A 14,249-nucleotide genomic window follows, 5' to 3' on the forward strand; every position below is an offset into this window, starting at 1 on the left:
ACACACCTTCATCACCACCACACGACTAAAGTGTAAATTATTAACTTTTATGGATCCCCAAAACACACTGATAACATTTGTTTATGTGGAACGGCATGTTCACATTGTTTGGAATGATTACGAGGGCAATTACGAAGGATTATGATGCCAATTAACTCGGACTCCCTGAACCATTCGCCCCACGGTATCAGGAAAAGTGTGAAGCTGTTAAAGGAAACAGCTGATCTGATTTCAAGTTATGTCACTTGTTTGTCTGCTGGTATCTAAAGCGATTGGAAATAGTTCAAATGTTCACATTTTTATTTTAACTTCTCTATGTTTTATATATATATACTTTTTATTTTAAAATGTATTTCGGATTTTGATTCTGATGACACAAGTGCACATGTGATGTTGTAAACAGATAAATGTGTGTGGGATACTTTTGTATTCTAAGAGCATGAGCAGAAGAGAGCTCTATTCTCTATGAATCTGTTTCATATTTGCACAATTTTTCCAAATTTCGACCAAAATGTTAACAGAAATGTTATCAATTCAAATTGACAGGTCAGAAAAGGTTATATTTTATGCATTCTAACAAATAAGAGGAGACTAACAGGATGATTGATTTTAGGTTCTTACATCTCAAACTTTATTATTTTTATTATATTCTAAGAAAATATGTTGTTTCTCCACATGTGCTCCTGATCTAATGCTTATTCCATCATATTTTGAAATAAAAACGAGCCACATGTTACTTCTGACAGAGCTTTGTAACGTCATCCAGTGTACATGTACACAAAGAAAGACAGAACAGGACCGGAACATTTACAGCTTTCAAAATAAAAGCGATGTTATTGAGTATTTTGTACAGAAAAGCATTTTTTTTATTTAAATCAATGCAAGAAATCCAGTGTCTGAACACCGTAGGTCTACTCATAATTTCTTACAAATGATAATACATGATACTTTGCATACAGTAATTGTTATTGCCATACATTATGATGTAGACTACCAGATAGGCTACCATGACATCATGGTAGTAAATACATGGAATGAATACATATATGAAAACACTTTACAACAAACACTTTGCAAGGGCTGGATGATTTGTTTCCCATGATTCAAATATTTGTTTTGTTTTTAAACTAAGCCTACTTCACTATATTCTCACCAGGTTTACTTTGAAAGTTTCTACCGGAAGTAGATTTGTCATATTCTGGCACGCTTGATGCTGTTGCCTGTCGTAGATAACTTGGTGCTGCTGTGTGAGCGCTCACACACTGAGAGCAAGTGATGGGAGACAAACTCAGTCCCTGACCCGCGTATCGCTCACCTGGCGATATTTTCATTTCCTGGTTTGTTATTTATTTTGTTCTCATTTTGTTTCTAACAAGAATTAGAAATTCTATCATATTATCCAAACAGAACTGGAGTTGAAGCAGGGGGTGAACGCCAGGTGTACATTTCAATATCAGTTTCCATGCTGGCTATAATTTGTGTTTTGGGAAATTGTGCACCGGTTGTCCAGGATCCCTTCATGACAGAGGAGTGTGGCGCCTTTGCCAAAATGCCTGTTAACTGGAATATAACTTTTTCACGACGGTCCTATGGAATATAGTCTGATTTTACACAATCTACATGTTGTGCCATCATCCCACGTGAAAAACAAACTATTTGTGTTCTGCATAATGCTGTCCCTTTGGGTGTATATGATTTATTGTTGTGTTGGCTACTGCTCAACTATGCCTAACCTGACGTACGGCTCGGTGAATAGACACGAAAACGATTCAGAAATTGACAATCAGGAGTCCTTTCTCGGGGCTTCCAGGGAATTACTGATCAACGAAAACGACTTGGACAGCAGAGGAGAAGAGTGGTATGAAATTAGAGGCGAGGCGAAGGCGTTGGATGATAATGCCTTGTCAGTTTTCCTTAATGAGTCGGAAAGTAAAAAGTTGCCCCAGGCGATCATCATCGGGGTGAAGAAAGGAGGGACACGGGCGCTGCTGGAGTTTTTGCGCCTGCATCCAGACATCAGAGCGGTGGGAGCAGAGCCGCACTTCTTCGACCGCAACTACGACAAGGGACTGGAGTGGTACAGGTATAACACTGATCTGTTTATACATATGAATCCACAGATAGATTGGAATTTTCTTTACAACCTTTGTGCAACTGTTGTCTACTTGTTATATATGATTTGACCGCAAGACAGCAGGCTGGAATACTGTATAATAAGCTAAATAAAAAGTCAAACATATTCATGTAACCTTTAACTTTCTAATTGCACCATAAAACATTTTTTTGCAACAGTAAAAGAACATATATGTGTTAACCAGTTGTGAAATAAACTCACATTTCTCTAAGTTTCCAAGGATATTAGGTGTGCAAGGTGATATTTAAAACTGTGAAAGTGAGAAAATAAAATAATGATTCCGTGCGATGCAATTTTAGACTGATAGATAACATTTTTTTTTTTAATAATTAAAAGAATGCTCATTTAAAAGTAGATTAAGGTTTTGTAGAGCAGTTTAATTTGTTCTGTGATTTACGTCAATGTATTAAAGGACCGTAAACGGAAGGTGACTTTAAACTCTAAAGATGTTCAAAGTTTGTCGTGTTAATTAATAACCTTTTATTTAATTTTTTTTCACTGGTTAAATCTATAATTTTGGCCTGAGGTCACTGCAACAACAACACAAGCATTATGTAATAATATCTTATTTTATAGTGTGACATCAGGTGATAGCAGTTTCTAGAATACCCTACACAATTGTTGATGTACACGTTATGAAGTGCAGGACATTTTAACATCTAAATTGTGCACCTCACAGCTTTAACAACTGCAGGTGCAATCAACCCTCTAATGCCAGTACACCACAGGTCATAGGGCAAAACACTATAGACTCCCATTTCTATAAAAACTAAAACTTGACATTTTTTGGCAACTCTTCTCAGTCATGTTCACATACAAAGGAAATCGATTTTCTGCTTGTTTGCGTGACCTTCACTCAGAGTTCCTAGAATGTTTTTACATGCGTACTTGGATCTAGACTTGCTGTCACTTTCTAACAAGAAGGGGGCACAAGGTAAACAAAGATAAAGCAGAGCTTCCATTTAGATTTGACCTGAATTCTGGATGCAATTCAAAGAAAGAAAAACCAACCTTGGTCCGTGGTTAGGAGTCAGCAAGTTACATCATGCCGTCACCCTAGAGCAGCCAGGAGCGTGATTCAACATTATGAGTTTCAGGGAATTGATTTAGTTGCAGTCATTTGTTTTGATCTTCAACTCAAATATACATCAACGTCAAAAGCAGTGATCCAGGACCTACCTGAGGCTTCTTACACCTTCGACATTGTGCAACGAAACATTTAAATGTATTCCCTGCCATGGCAACTGTTGTCCTTGTACCATGCCTCATAATCTCAATATGCAAGCTCTTTATTATTGACTCAGCTGCGCTGTTACGCAACCTGCTACTCTTAAGTGGAAATAAATCAAAAACACACTATATTTGTAGAAAGTATTGATCTTTTAAGGACCCTAAATCTTCCAGGACATGGTTTGGCATTGAATGCCTTACATCAGAGCAACCACATTGTTAATAAGAGATAATAAGATATGTTGTTTCCAGTATCCATTTGACTGAGCCGAGGGATTAACAAGCAATGTCAAAGGATCTAGACACTGTTTCAAAGCTGGCTTCATAAAGATACAATAGGGGAAGTGAAGCATTGTTCAAAGGACTTCTCGCTTAAGCTCCTTTAAGAATTTCCGGACAGGTTTAGGACATTTTTGGACGATCAGTGTTTGGAGAGTGGTCTTTTGTCCATCTCTACAGATTGAGCAAGGAAAAACAAATTGAAATTGATTTTCTACATATCTCCATAAGTCCTCATGCTGTTCTTACAATCAACACGTGATGCGCTAGTGGGCAATGCATGGTAACAATGAGTAATGTCTGTAAAAGGAGGAGAAGCTATCATTAAAGATGGATACAATGGAATGTTGTATAAGTAAAGAAGTGCTTTTGTATAATTGAGACATGCCAGCGACTTGTTCACGGTGGCAGCTTGCGGATGTGGGAAACTGTTTCATCTTGGGACATGTATAATGAAGGCTTCTTTTCCCACAGAGGTGATCTGCCTAATTAAAACAACTTGGCTTGATTTGTCACAGTGAGAGCGCTGTGCCGCAGATTGACCCCATACAGCAGAGCACCATGACATCGAAGTCAACTCTTAATGATCATTTAGTGAAGCTAAGAAAACCACTCGCCTGGCTTTATGGTGGAGCATACCGTGAACGAAGGACTTTTTTTCCACACTGTGCTTACTTGTCATCTTAATAAATGAGCACTTTTATACACAATGTTTTAGCTGTATGTCTTTTTGAAGCCTTTTGAAATCGTATAGTCCTGTGTCGTCTGCACACAAGTCAGTTCTAAAGATAACCTAAGACCATAAAGCCCGACGAAGATGTGTATGGATTTGTTTCCCCATATGTTTCACATCATTGCCCCCAGACTAATGGCGTGCAGAAGCTTGGGGAGAGGAGTAGTCCGCTGGGTGGGCTTATCAGCTCCTGTGGTGGCATTGAGTTGTGTCCATGCCATTTATCTGCTGTGATTGGTATGTCCATCCTGCTGGAGGTCTGCTCTGTCCATCCTGCTGGAGGCCCCACATTGCGCAGAGGCCCCAGCACAGCGGGACACCAACCACAATACAGCACGTTGTCACCCATCAGCATAAACAGAGAAGCAGGCAGACAATTGTGCACGCTCACACAGAAGGCATCGACTCCTTGCGCCCCTCCTCTCTTTAATAACTTCCTCCTTCCGGTCTCATTTTGGCAGGTAAATAACTCATCTGCTGAATGCATGCTCAAATCAAGGTCCTCTGTGTTCTATACAGTAGATGTGACTTAATTGCTGAGATTGTGTATTTCCTCCTTGAGGCTCCATATATAGAACAATGAGCGGCGTTCTTAACTCACTGAGGGTGTCAGAGAAGAGGGCCTAATCCTCCTCAGAGCCCTGGGGAAGCTTACTGCAGGCCAGTGGCAGATAGAGGGCAGTAAATTTAAAGTGAGTCTTTAGAAAGCGCAACAGTATTATGGAGCTCAATGAAAGGGGATGCTGGAGAACCCCTGAGGTCTGCATTAACCCTGACAATAAAAGAGCAGACAATTAGTGTGAAACATGTTTTCTCTGCCTTCACTTTGTATGCAAATGTGCTCAGAAGGGTGAAAGTGCCCTTTGACGAATCCCAGCAGGAGTTCATCAGAAAGAGCATTCATTGGAACCTGCCCCAAAAAAAGACTCAAACACTTCAGTTTTTTCGACCGAAAGTTGACTTTCTGTGTGGAAAAGTAGTGTTTTTCCCAAGAGAAGGTTCATTTGAGTTCACTGGTGGTATATTACTTACTCAACACTTTTAGCTCTTTGCGAGGACACAGGGGGATCGATGTAAGTGAGAGACGTATATACCCCGGCTTAAAGTAATGTGTCAGCACACTGACAGACAAAGAAGGGAAAATGTGTCGATAATGAGATGCTTCAAAGAAACAATTCATACATGCTAGCTGTTGGTTCTAACAATCTTAAAATATTTCCACAAACCCTAAAACCTTGCACTTTAAAACGTCAGACTCTATCAGATTGTTTCCACCGATAGACTTAAATGATGCTATCTTTTCTAGAATTAGTCCACTAGATTGTCAATACTGGTAATGTGCATCTCCCCTCCCTATTCTGGAGATTGAAGGTTTAATTTGCTGCAACAACCCCCTGGGCTTTTGCTTGAAGCAATTTGTCAAACCACAGCACTTATTACGGCACTTTGGAAATGCTGAAACAAAACAAGTTCACTCCATTATATCCCCTTGAGTTGTTGACTTCCTCATCTCTCTCTTTTGTAGTATCTTCAGAGAGAATGTGTTGTTTCCTGCTTCTATCTTTCTCTCCACGGCAGAGACTCGCTGACAGCTTGTCAGAGCAACTTTAGCACCAATCTGCCTCAGCCATCTTTGGTTTGCTTCTTTGAAGTCTTGTTTGCGATTGCTGATCCTCTCAGACCAGCATGTGTGGAATCATCTAAATGCACCAATCACTGCATATGTTAGAGACATGCACTGCATACAAAGAATGAGTTGTCTTCGTATGAACATGCTTCATTCTGACACTCCCAGCTGCAGTTGACCAACGTTTTAGATTAGTATCAGAATATATTCAACAATTACTGTATTATTTCTGACATATTTTGTTTTGCTATATAAAACCACATTTGGTTACATGAACCCATGCGCTATAGTCACCTGCTCTCTCGTCTCTCTTGGCTGTAGACAGACACAACAACCTGTTCACAGTGAAACACAGTGTACGGAGACTCACTCTTATGCTCCATTTGACTAACTATCTCCAAAGTTGCACTAAATAAAGGCATTTTATTTAAAGTAACCACACATCCATACATACTGTTATTGATTGCACCAATTCTGATCACTTTCAGAAAGAGGGTACAAACATCCAGTGTGGTTGTTGGTTTATATTGTTCCAGCACCACCAACCTGAAAAAAAGCTTCCTTAAACAACCGACTGTCACTGTCAGAATCTGTTAATGTAAGGCTGACAGTTGTGTGGGGGAAACCCGAATGCCTCATGCATCCTCCACCTCCTCCTCCTCCTCCTCCTCCTCTTCCTCTTCCTCTCTTCAAACTGGGGGCTGTCTCCCTCAGACAGCCAGGCGGCCTTGAGTTCAGCATACTGACAGTAATAATGCACTATCATTGTTGTTCAGGAATGTGTTGAGATACTGAATGCTATTCGATGTCATATAAGAAGGGTGTAAAACGCGATGGCATGACTTTCACACACGTGATAAGAAGCGCTGCAGTGACCAAATTACTCTCCTAAAGATGCTTTCCTCTCTGATTTCTTTCTCACAGTATATTGGTCTGATTAGTATAAGTGGCTGCATACCACCACCTCTCGTCCTGTCTTTGAGAACGATTCCCACAGCAGCCCAACCTCTTCTCAGAGCTGCAGTGTGAGATTAGGACTCATCATGACATTAGATAATGCTGACTTTTTTTCTGGAGCAGTCCCTTGTCACAGTGGTCTGAAAAGCTGAAATATAGATGCCAATTAGAGTCAGTCAAGCAGAATGCTGCAGGATACAAAAAGTGTAAGTCTTGGTGGAGTTTTCTGCACCGTACTTACTTTGGCGAACTCATCACTGAGGGCGTCCTCCAGCAGCCGAGCACAAAGCCGCATGCAGCGACGTTGTAAATTCCTACCTCTGATAGCGGTAAATGTAAACAAGGCACCCGTTTACAAACGCCGTCTCCCCAGAATGAACACACCTGTCTGCCCTGCAGACAAAAACACGGGGGAAATTACGCAACACGCTGCTCCTGGATTATTATATCTGTCTGTAGGTTGCAGTAGTGGCGATATTTCTTTGCTACTGCTGCAGGAAACTGCAGACACAGAATATGAAGTGGACAGCGATTTCAAACTTAGACTTAGGCGTCTGGGTCAGGGGGGTCGACCATGCAGTCTCTATCCTTCGAGAGGTGCACCTGATTCCATCTAATCCTCTCTTTGCTCCTTCCAGTCCTTCCTCTCTAGCTTTATCTAATTCTCTTAACAGTCTTCCTCTCTGCCTCCCTCCGTTATCTCCTCAGCCCCTGCTGTTCTCCTGCGAGTTCAACACGACATGTTAGAGGGAAGAAGATGTTTACGTGTAAGCCCAAGCATCAATATAGAGTCATATTTAGTGCACCATCTTCGAAGAGTCCTGTCTTTATGACTTTAGAGTTGCAATTTTAGAGTAAAAGCCGTGTTTTTAACTTTATGAAGTGGTATAGAAACATATAAAATCCGTGGAGGGGCAAAAGTCAGCACGCTGTGGCTCAACTCTAGAGAAAGGACTGCTTTTGTGTTTTTGTTTTTTTTACTGCCTTGAAGCTGAATGATGATGCCTTTGCATGGCTGATTGATAGATGAGGATGCACTGAAACCTATTGGTTCCAGGCGACATTGTTTATTAAGCAGAACAAATTGTGAAAGCTTGCTACATCTGCCTCCCTCGGGCAACTCTCTCACTCCTCGTGCAGTCAGACATGTTCTCCCCTTGCTCTATCTCTGCTAAGATGAATAATGCATGCACTTCTCACACAGATTGTTTTGCTCGGGGACTAAGTGGAATGTTTGATTGGTAGTAAGTTTTTGTGTCCCTTGAGGCCCCAATAAAGGCCTACAGCGCTCCGCTTGTGTGTATCCAAGAGATGCAGAGGATAATTGCAGAGGGTTCTGATAGAGTTGTTTGTGTCTCTCACACCTATTACCTTGATTAGGTTTGTGCTTTTTCCACCACATACAATGGTGAGTAAGACACTTTAGGGAGTTGAATAAATGTGTAAGATCTCAAGCCTCCATAGAAAGGAAAGAGCAGGTGACATAAGTTGATGACATTGAAAGAGAAACCCTTGTGTGTTTGTATGGCACTAATGATGTATGGGGGATGCCTACTTCTCCCATAATGACTAAAGCTTTTTCCCAGTGCTCTGCACAGCAAAGATGTCGCAGACCATTTTTCGGCTCGTTTCCACCACATGCAAAATGAAAGCTGCTGGGTCTGGAGAGGGATACTGCCACTCCTCGTGTGTGTGTGCACCAACAGATGGTTGGAAATGATTGTGGTAACTTTAATGACATGGCTCCTCTGCGTACCCGTTGTTCGACGCTCACAATGGAAACATGAGTATTTTACCAAATGCTTTAATAATTTAAGATTTACCTTTTGACTGACATAATGAGGTATGTTGGGGGGGCTGATGCTTGTGAACACCTCATCGTGGCTTATATGTATTTCCATCCCCATATAGCAGAAAAGGAGATATCTGCACACTGCTCTGGCTTTCAAGGCATTGGTTGAATCTGTTTGAGATTGCATGCTCTGATGAAGGACTGCAGGGACCGAAATGTTAGTTTGATGCAGTTAATAAATAAATCCATTGAATCTCTTCAGTGTGTGAATCTCATTTTCTGCTACTATGCGAGGCTACAAAACCTAGAGGAGCGATGTTGTGCTCACAAGCGTCAGTCCCCAAGAAGATATTGAGCTTCTCTCCATTGCACTTACATACAGCATGTGCAAGTCTTCTTACACAGATAACAAGGGGGGGGGGGGGGGAAGTGTTCATCGCTGGTGAAGAGTTTATCATTTTACTGGGTTTACACTGGTAATAGGTTACACAACTTGTGTAGCTATTGAGTATGTATTCTGTGGTGTTGTTGAATAGCATTACATTGTACATTGTTACATCTTTACGGTGGTTAACCCATAAAATGTTACATGGAGTTAAGTTGACATCGCTCTGACACAGTCTCACAAAATGTAACTTGATTGGGTTGCATGCAGCTGTACAGGAGTTTGTGTGATCACTTGTATTTCTTCATGGATTAACTGCTTACCATTGAGTTTCATCATCGTTGCCACATATGTCTCCTTCTCTCTCCAGAGACAACCCACCCAGCCAGCCAACAAGGCAGTCAACCAGCCTGTAATGCTCCATCGTGTTTGGCTTAGTCCTAATCCCCCTTGGCTCACTTTAGCCATTATCCAGTCAGGGCTGCAGTTAACAGGCTATATTATGATCAATCAGAGTCGTCCAGGGTCAAGAAGAATATGCAGTTATGGGAATAGACAGCTCCCGAGCTTTGCATTTTCTCCTGAGGAATGCGAGGCTCCTCCAAATATTCACATTTTACACAAAATGACAGACAAATATGAGGAGAAAGGTGCAGTCACAGTCATCTGTCTTGGCATAACATTAAGAAGCATAATTCTGCCTATTCACACTTAAACCATGCTTTGTATAATGTAATGGAGGTGTGGAATATTTCAATGTGAGGCTTGTGGGGTTTGAAAGAGGATTGAGGTCTTAAGGTAGATTAAATGCAGCAGCGGGAGATGAATGTATTTCTTTAGGGTTTGTATTTGGAGCATGTCATGAACTGTGCATTGTCACTGATGATTGAGTGGACTCTCGCTTTATCTAGCAGTTCCTGTCACTTGAGGTACACTCACATACTGTGTTAATGTTGCTCACGTCTACAATTGTCTTCTTGATGATGATTGACTTGCTCCTGCCTGACATTACTTGAGCTACTGTGTCGATGTTAATCTCATGTTCCTGTATGGGGGCTTTTGTAAGTGGTTAGCTTTTAAAAGTGGTGCAAAGAAGAATAGAATGTGAAATAGTACAGAGTTGTTTTTCTGTGCCATAGAGTGCCTGCAGCGCAAATGTAAATGAGTGTGGTTGTGTTCTTTTGCAGGGAACTGATGCCCAAGTCATCAGAGGGCCAGTTAACCATGGAGAAGACCCCAAGCTACTATGTCACCAAGGAGGTCCCCGCAAGAATCTACACCATGTCCAAAGACACAAAGCTGATTGTAGTTGTCCGGGATCCTGTCACCCGGGCCATATCGGACTACACCCAGACTCGCTCCAAGAAGCCGGACATCCCCTCTTTCGAGAGCCTGACCTTTAAGAACATGTCGTCAGGTCTGATTGACACCACATGGAGCGCTGTTCAAATTGGCATGTATGCTAAGCACCTTGAGCGCTGGCTCCAGTACTTCCCTTTGGAGCAGCTGCTGTTTGTCAGCGGAGAGCGTCTGATTAGCGACCCCGCAGGTGAGATGGCTCGCGTCCAGGACTTTCTCGGGCTAAGGAGGGTGGTAACGGAGAAGCATTTCCACTTTAACCCAGCGAAGGGCTTCCCCTGCCTTAAGAGACCTGAGGGGAACAGCAAGCCGCACTGCTTGGGAAAAACCAAAGGAAGAACCCATCCTAATATCGACCCAGAGGTGGTCCAGAGGCTAAGGGACTTTTATAAACCCTTTAATAGAAAGTTCTACCAGATGACTGGTCATGACTTTGGCTGGGACTGAGAGGAACACTATGATGACAGACTCCTGCTGGTTCCTTGTCTGTGTTTTCACCCTGGAGATATTGTTATACAGTGTATGTACAGTATTTGGTGGATGTGTAAAAAGTTCAGAAGTCTATTTTATGATAATTTATTGTTATGATATTAACTCACTTAGCTGCCTAACCAGGTTTATTCACGATCCACCAAACACTTCACGATCAAGTTTGAATCCTCATTGAGTACATGAACATTTTTTCTAAAAGCACAACGTTTTTACGGGTATTATGAGCAAGGTCAGTATCCTTATTTTACACTAAGAAATAATATATTTTTTGGCTTCATAGCCACCTCTTCTTTTACTTTTCCAAATACTGCTTTTGCTTCACCTTAAGCTGAACGAGATCCAACTTTACAAACAAATGGTAATATCCCCTTAACATTTGCCTGACCCTCAGAGGTTTGTGGACCCACTTAGTCAGGTCGATACAGGCCTCAGCTGATCCAGTGCCACTTGCCAGGTGGATCAATACAGTAATAGCGCCTCATCATGTCAATTAGACCTGAGTGATGGCCCTGCCTGGATCTTTTGAGCACTGCAATAAAACATGAATCCATTAATGATAATAAGTTTATTGTTGACCCTTGAGCCAACTTCAAATTAATATAATAATATAAATTTTCCACTGCAATGTTTGGACTTAACCACTATGTATACGGTTTCTACAAAGGAATGTTGATTAAGATCCAATAGAGGGTCCTGTCACAATACTTCTGGGATTTCTTTAAATCCAAAAACCTGCTGCACAAGCTTCATAATGCCTAATAATATCTTGCTCTTTCCAAAAAGAAAATGATTCATCTGGCTTAATCACATTCATTGATCTGTGCTGAAATGGCTCTAATGGATCATCCTGTACAGCCCACAGGTGATACTCGATGTGTTAATGATGCCCTCACCCATGATACACCATCTGAAATAAGCATCTTTGTAGTTTACTTTTTAGTAGCTGAAGATAAGTACAATAAACCTTCCTTGGGCAAAAAAATCCTAATTTAAATGTCATGTATGGTTGAGTTTTATTTAACCTTTATAGACATTAATTTCTTAGCATTTTAACAGACGTCATTCCCCAGTGATGTACTGCAACCCCGCTGTTCTACAGGCACTATTTTGCTGTATGCATTGATTTACAAACATGGAAATGAAGCAGGTTTGACTGAGAAATTGATTAAATCATGTCCCCTTTATGAAGTAAGAAATAAACATGTTTTACCAAAACATTAACAGTCTCTCATCTTTGGCTTTATTACATTAAAAAGAATTGTATATCAACATTACCCATTTGTGTCATTGTTTTATTTCCCTAAAATGCTGTACTTGTGGCTCTCTTTAATGCACTACCCCCACCTTACCTGTATATATTTCTGGATCCCTGCAGGCAAAGGTGCACTGCTGTGTCTAATTCACCATCAGCTGGCTAATTAGCACAGCGGAGTTAACTACTTTAAGCTTCTTCCGCCCACCCCCATGCCACCAAAGGGTTTTGTTGCCATGACCCCCAGAAACACAAAGTGTCAGGCTTCTCTATTAGTATTATTATTATTATTATTATGAAACACACTGGCCTTTATGTCCCTCGGTAACACACAAACAACATAAAGTGAGGACCAGTTTCAAGCCGCTGTTTAAACGTGTTTATGTGGATGTAAACAGGAAGAAGTTTTATTTCCTGTTTGTTTGTTTGAGCCATGACCTAACGCAGAAGTAATCTTGCTCATTATGCTGCTGATGATACAATAATCAGTCGCTGAATCACAGTCAGTTGCACACATTTGCTTTTATTCCAGAAACATTCACTAATCTTCCGTCAATACGTTCTGTCATATTTTTGGAAGCACCACAAGTTGTCTATGCACTTGCCTCAATCAACCTGTCCCATCCATCATGCAGCACAAGAGAAAAAGGTTATGGTTCAAGCGAGATATGAATCACCCCGCTCTATTAACGAACAACCTTTATTTAACTCTCCAGCAAAACCCCCTCATTTACCTGGGGTTGCCAGAGGTGATGAAGTCAGTCTCCCTGGTGGCATGCTGGTAGTCTGATCATGGAGGAAGCAGCTCCTTTTGCAATTACAGGGATAGAGGAGGGGTGCTGTAATTGCTAGGCTCTCAACTGGGGAGTTACTGTTAGCGCATATCCCTCCAGGCTGTTGTAAGGGAGGCTGCTGTTGTTTGAAGGTTGGAAAGACGAGGAAAATAAGACACCTGGCAGCCCTCAGCATCAAGCAACTTCACACATTCACTTGGCAGCTACCGCTAGGGAATAGAATCAGAGCGGCTGAATACAAGCGAAGGAAAAATAAAACATCATACATCAGCACACTGTTTGGTTTAGAGAACAGATGTACAGAAATGTGGAGATTGGGTGCTGGCAGCGAGATGAACTGTCACCTCATTATGATGTCAATGCGAAGTCTTTGTATTACAAGAATGTCACTCATGGAAGCCTACTGTAGAGCAGACACGTATATAAAGGCATATACCTCCAAATCTAACCAACAAAATGACAAATTAAGGGGTGTAATACATATATTTTACAGTACTTAAAATAAAATAGAAACTTCTCACTGATTTGAAACCTAAAGTGTGTTGAGTCCTGCAGAGAAAATTACATCAGTTATGTTTCTCAATGCACCTTGCAGGGATTAAATGAGCTTTTATTACTTTTTTTTGGATTGCTGACCTTTTTGCTTATACAAGGTGAGGCAGCCGGTCTATTTTGTTCTGCTTATCGTGAGGAAATCATTCTTTTTTTCCATCCGCACAACCTCTTCTTTGAGAATCTAAAGAAGTTCATGAAAGTTAAGGAACAGCAAATGTTCAACATTTGGTTGAGTCATCGACAGGAAGTGTGGCTCCGATTCAGCTGAAGCTTCTTTATATACAGGAGGCGAGATCAAACCTGATCGACAGGACAGAAGTAACATCTTGTTAATCCACAGAGCATCACAATCAGAATGAAAAGATGATCATTCTTACTGGTTAAACTTTGTTTCAGTGATTAATAAGACAATTGCCTTCCTCTCTGGCCCTTAATCTTTTATTCTGCATTGTCTAAACCCTTAATCCTAATCCGATGGGAAGGGCAAGCAATAATCTGAGACAGTAGATTTAGAGTTGACATACAGTATGTGCTGACATAGCTAATTCAAATCTAATCCCTCTTCCAAAATGGCTTCTTGGCATTGTGTGGCATTTACCGACTTGATTTATGCAACTTCAAATACAACATGGGTGAGAATTTATGTTTGAAAGATGAGGA

General features: G+C 41.1%; 1 protein-coding gene across 1 annotated transcript; it reads left to right on the forward strand.

Moving 5' to 3' along the window:
- Window positions 1-1,286: 1,286 nt before the first annotated feature.
- On the forward strand, window positions 1,287-12,140 carry hs3st3b1a (heparan sulfate (glucosamine) 3-O-sulfotransferase 3B1a). The gene is made up of 2 exons (XM_029438009.1): window positions 1,287-2,083; window positions 10,325-12,140. The coding sequence occupies exons 1-2, from the start codon at window positions 1,590-1,592 to the stop codon at window positions 10,941-10,943; spliced, it is 1,113 nt and encodes a 370-aa protein (XP_029293869.1). The 5' UTR covers window positions 1,287-1,589; the 3' UTR covers window positions 10,944-12,140.
- Window positions 12,141-14,249: the final 2,109 nt, after the last annotated feature.

This window comes from Cottoperca gobio, chromosome 8 (assembly GCF_900634415.1).
Source record: "Cottoperca gobio chromosome 8, fCotGob3.1, whole genome shotgun sequence".
NCBI lineage: Eukaryota > Metazoa > Chordata > Actinopteri > Perciformes > Bovichtidae > Cottoperca > Cottoperca gobio.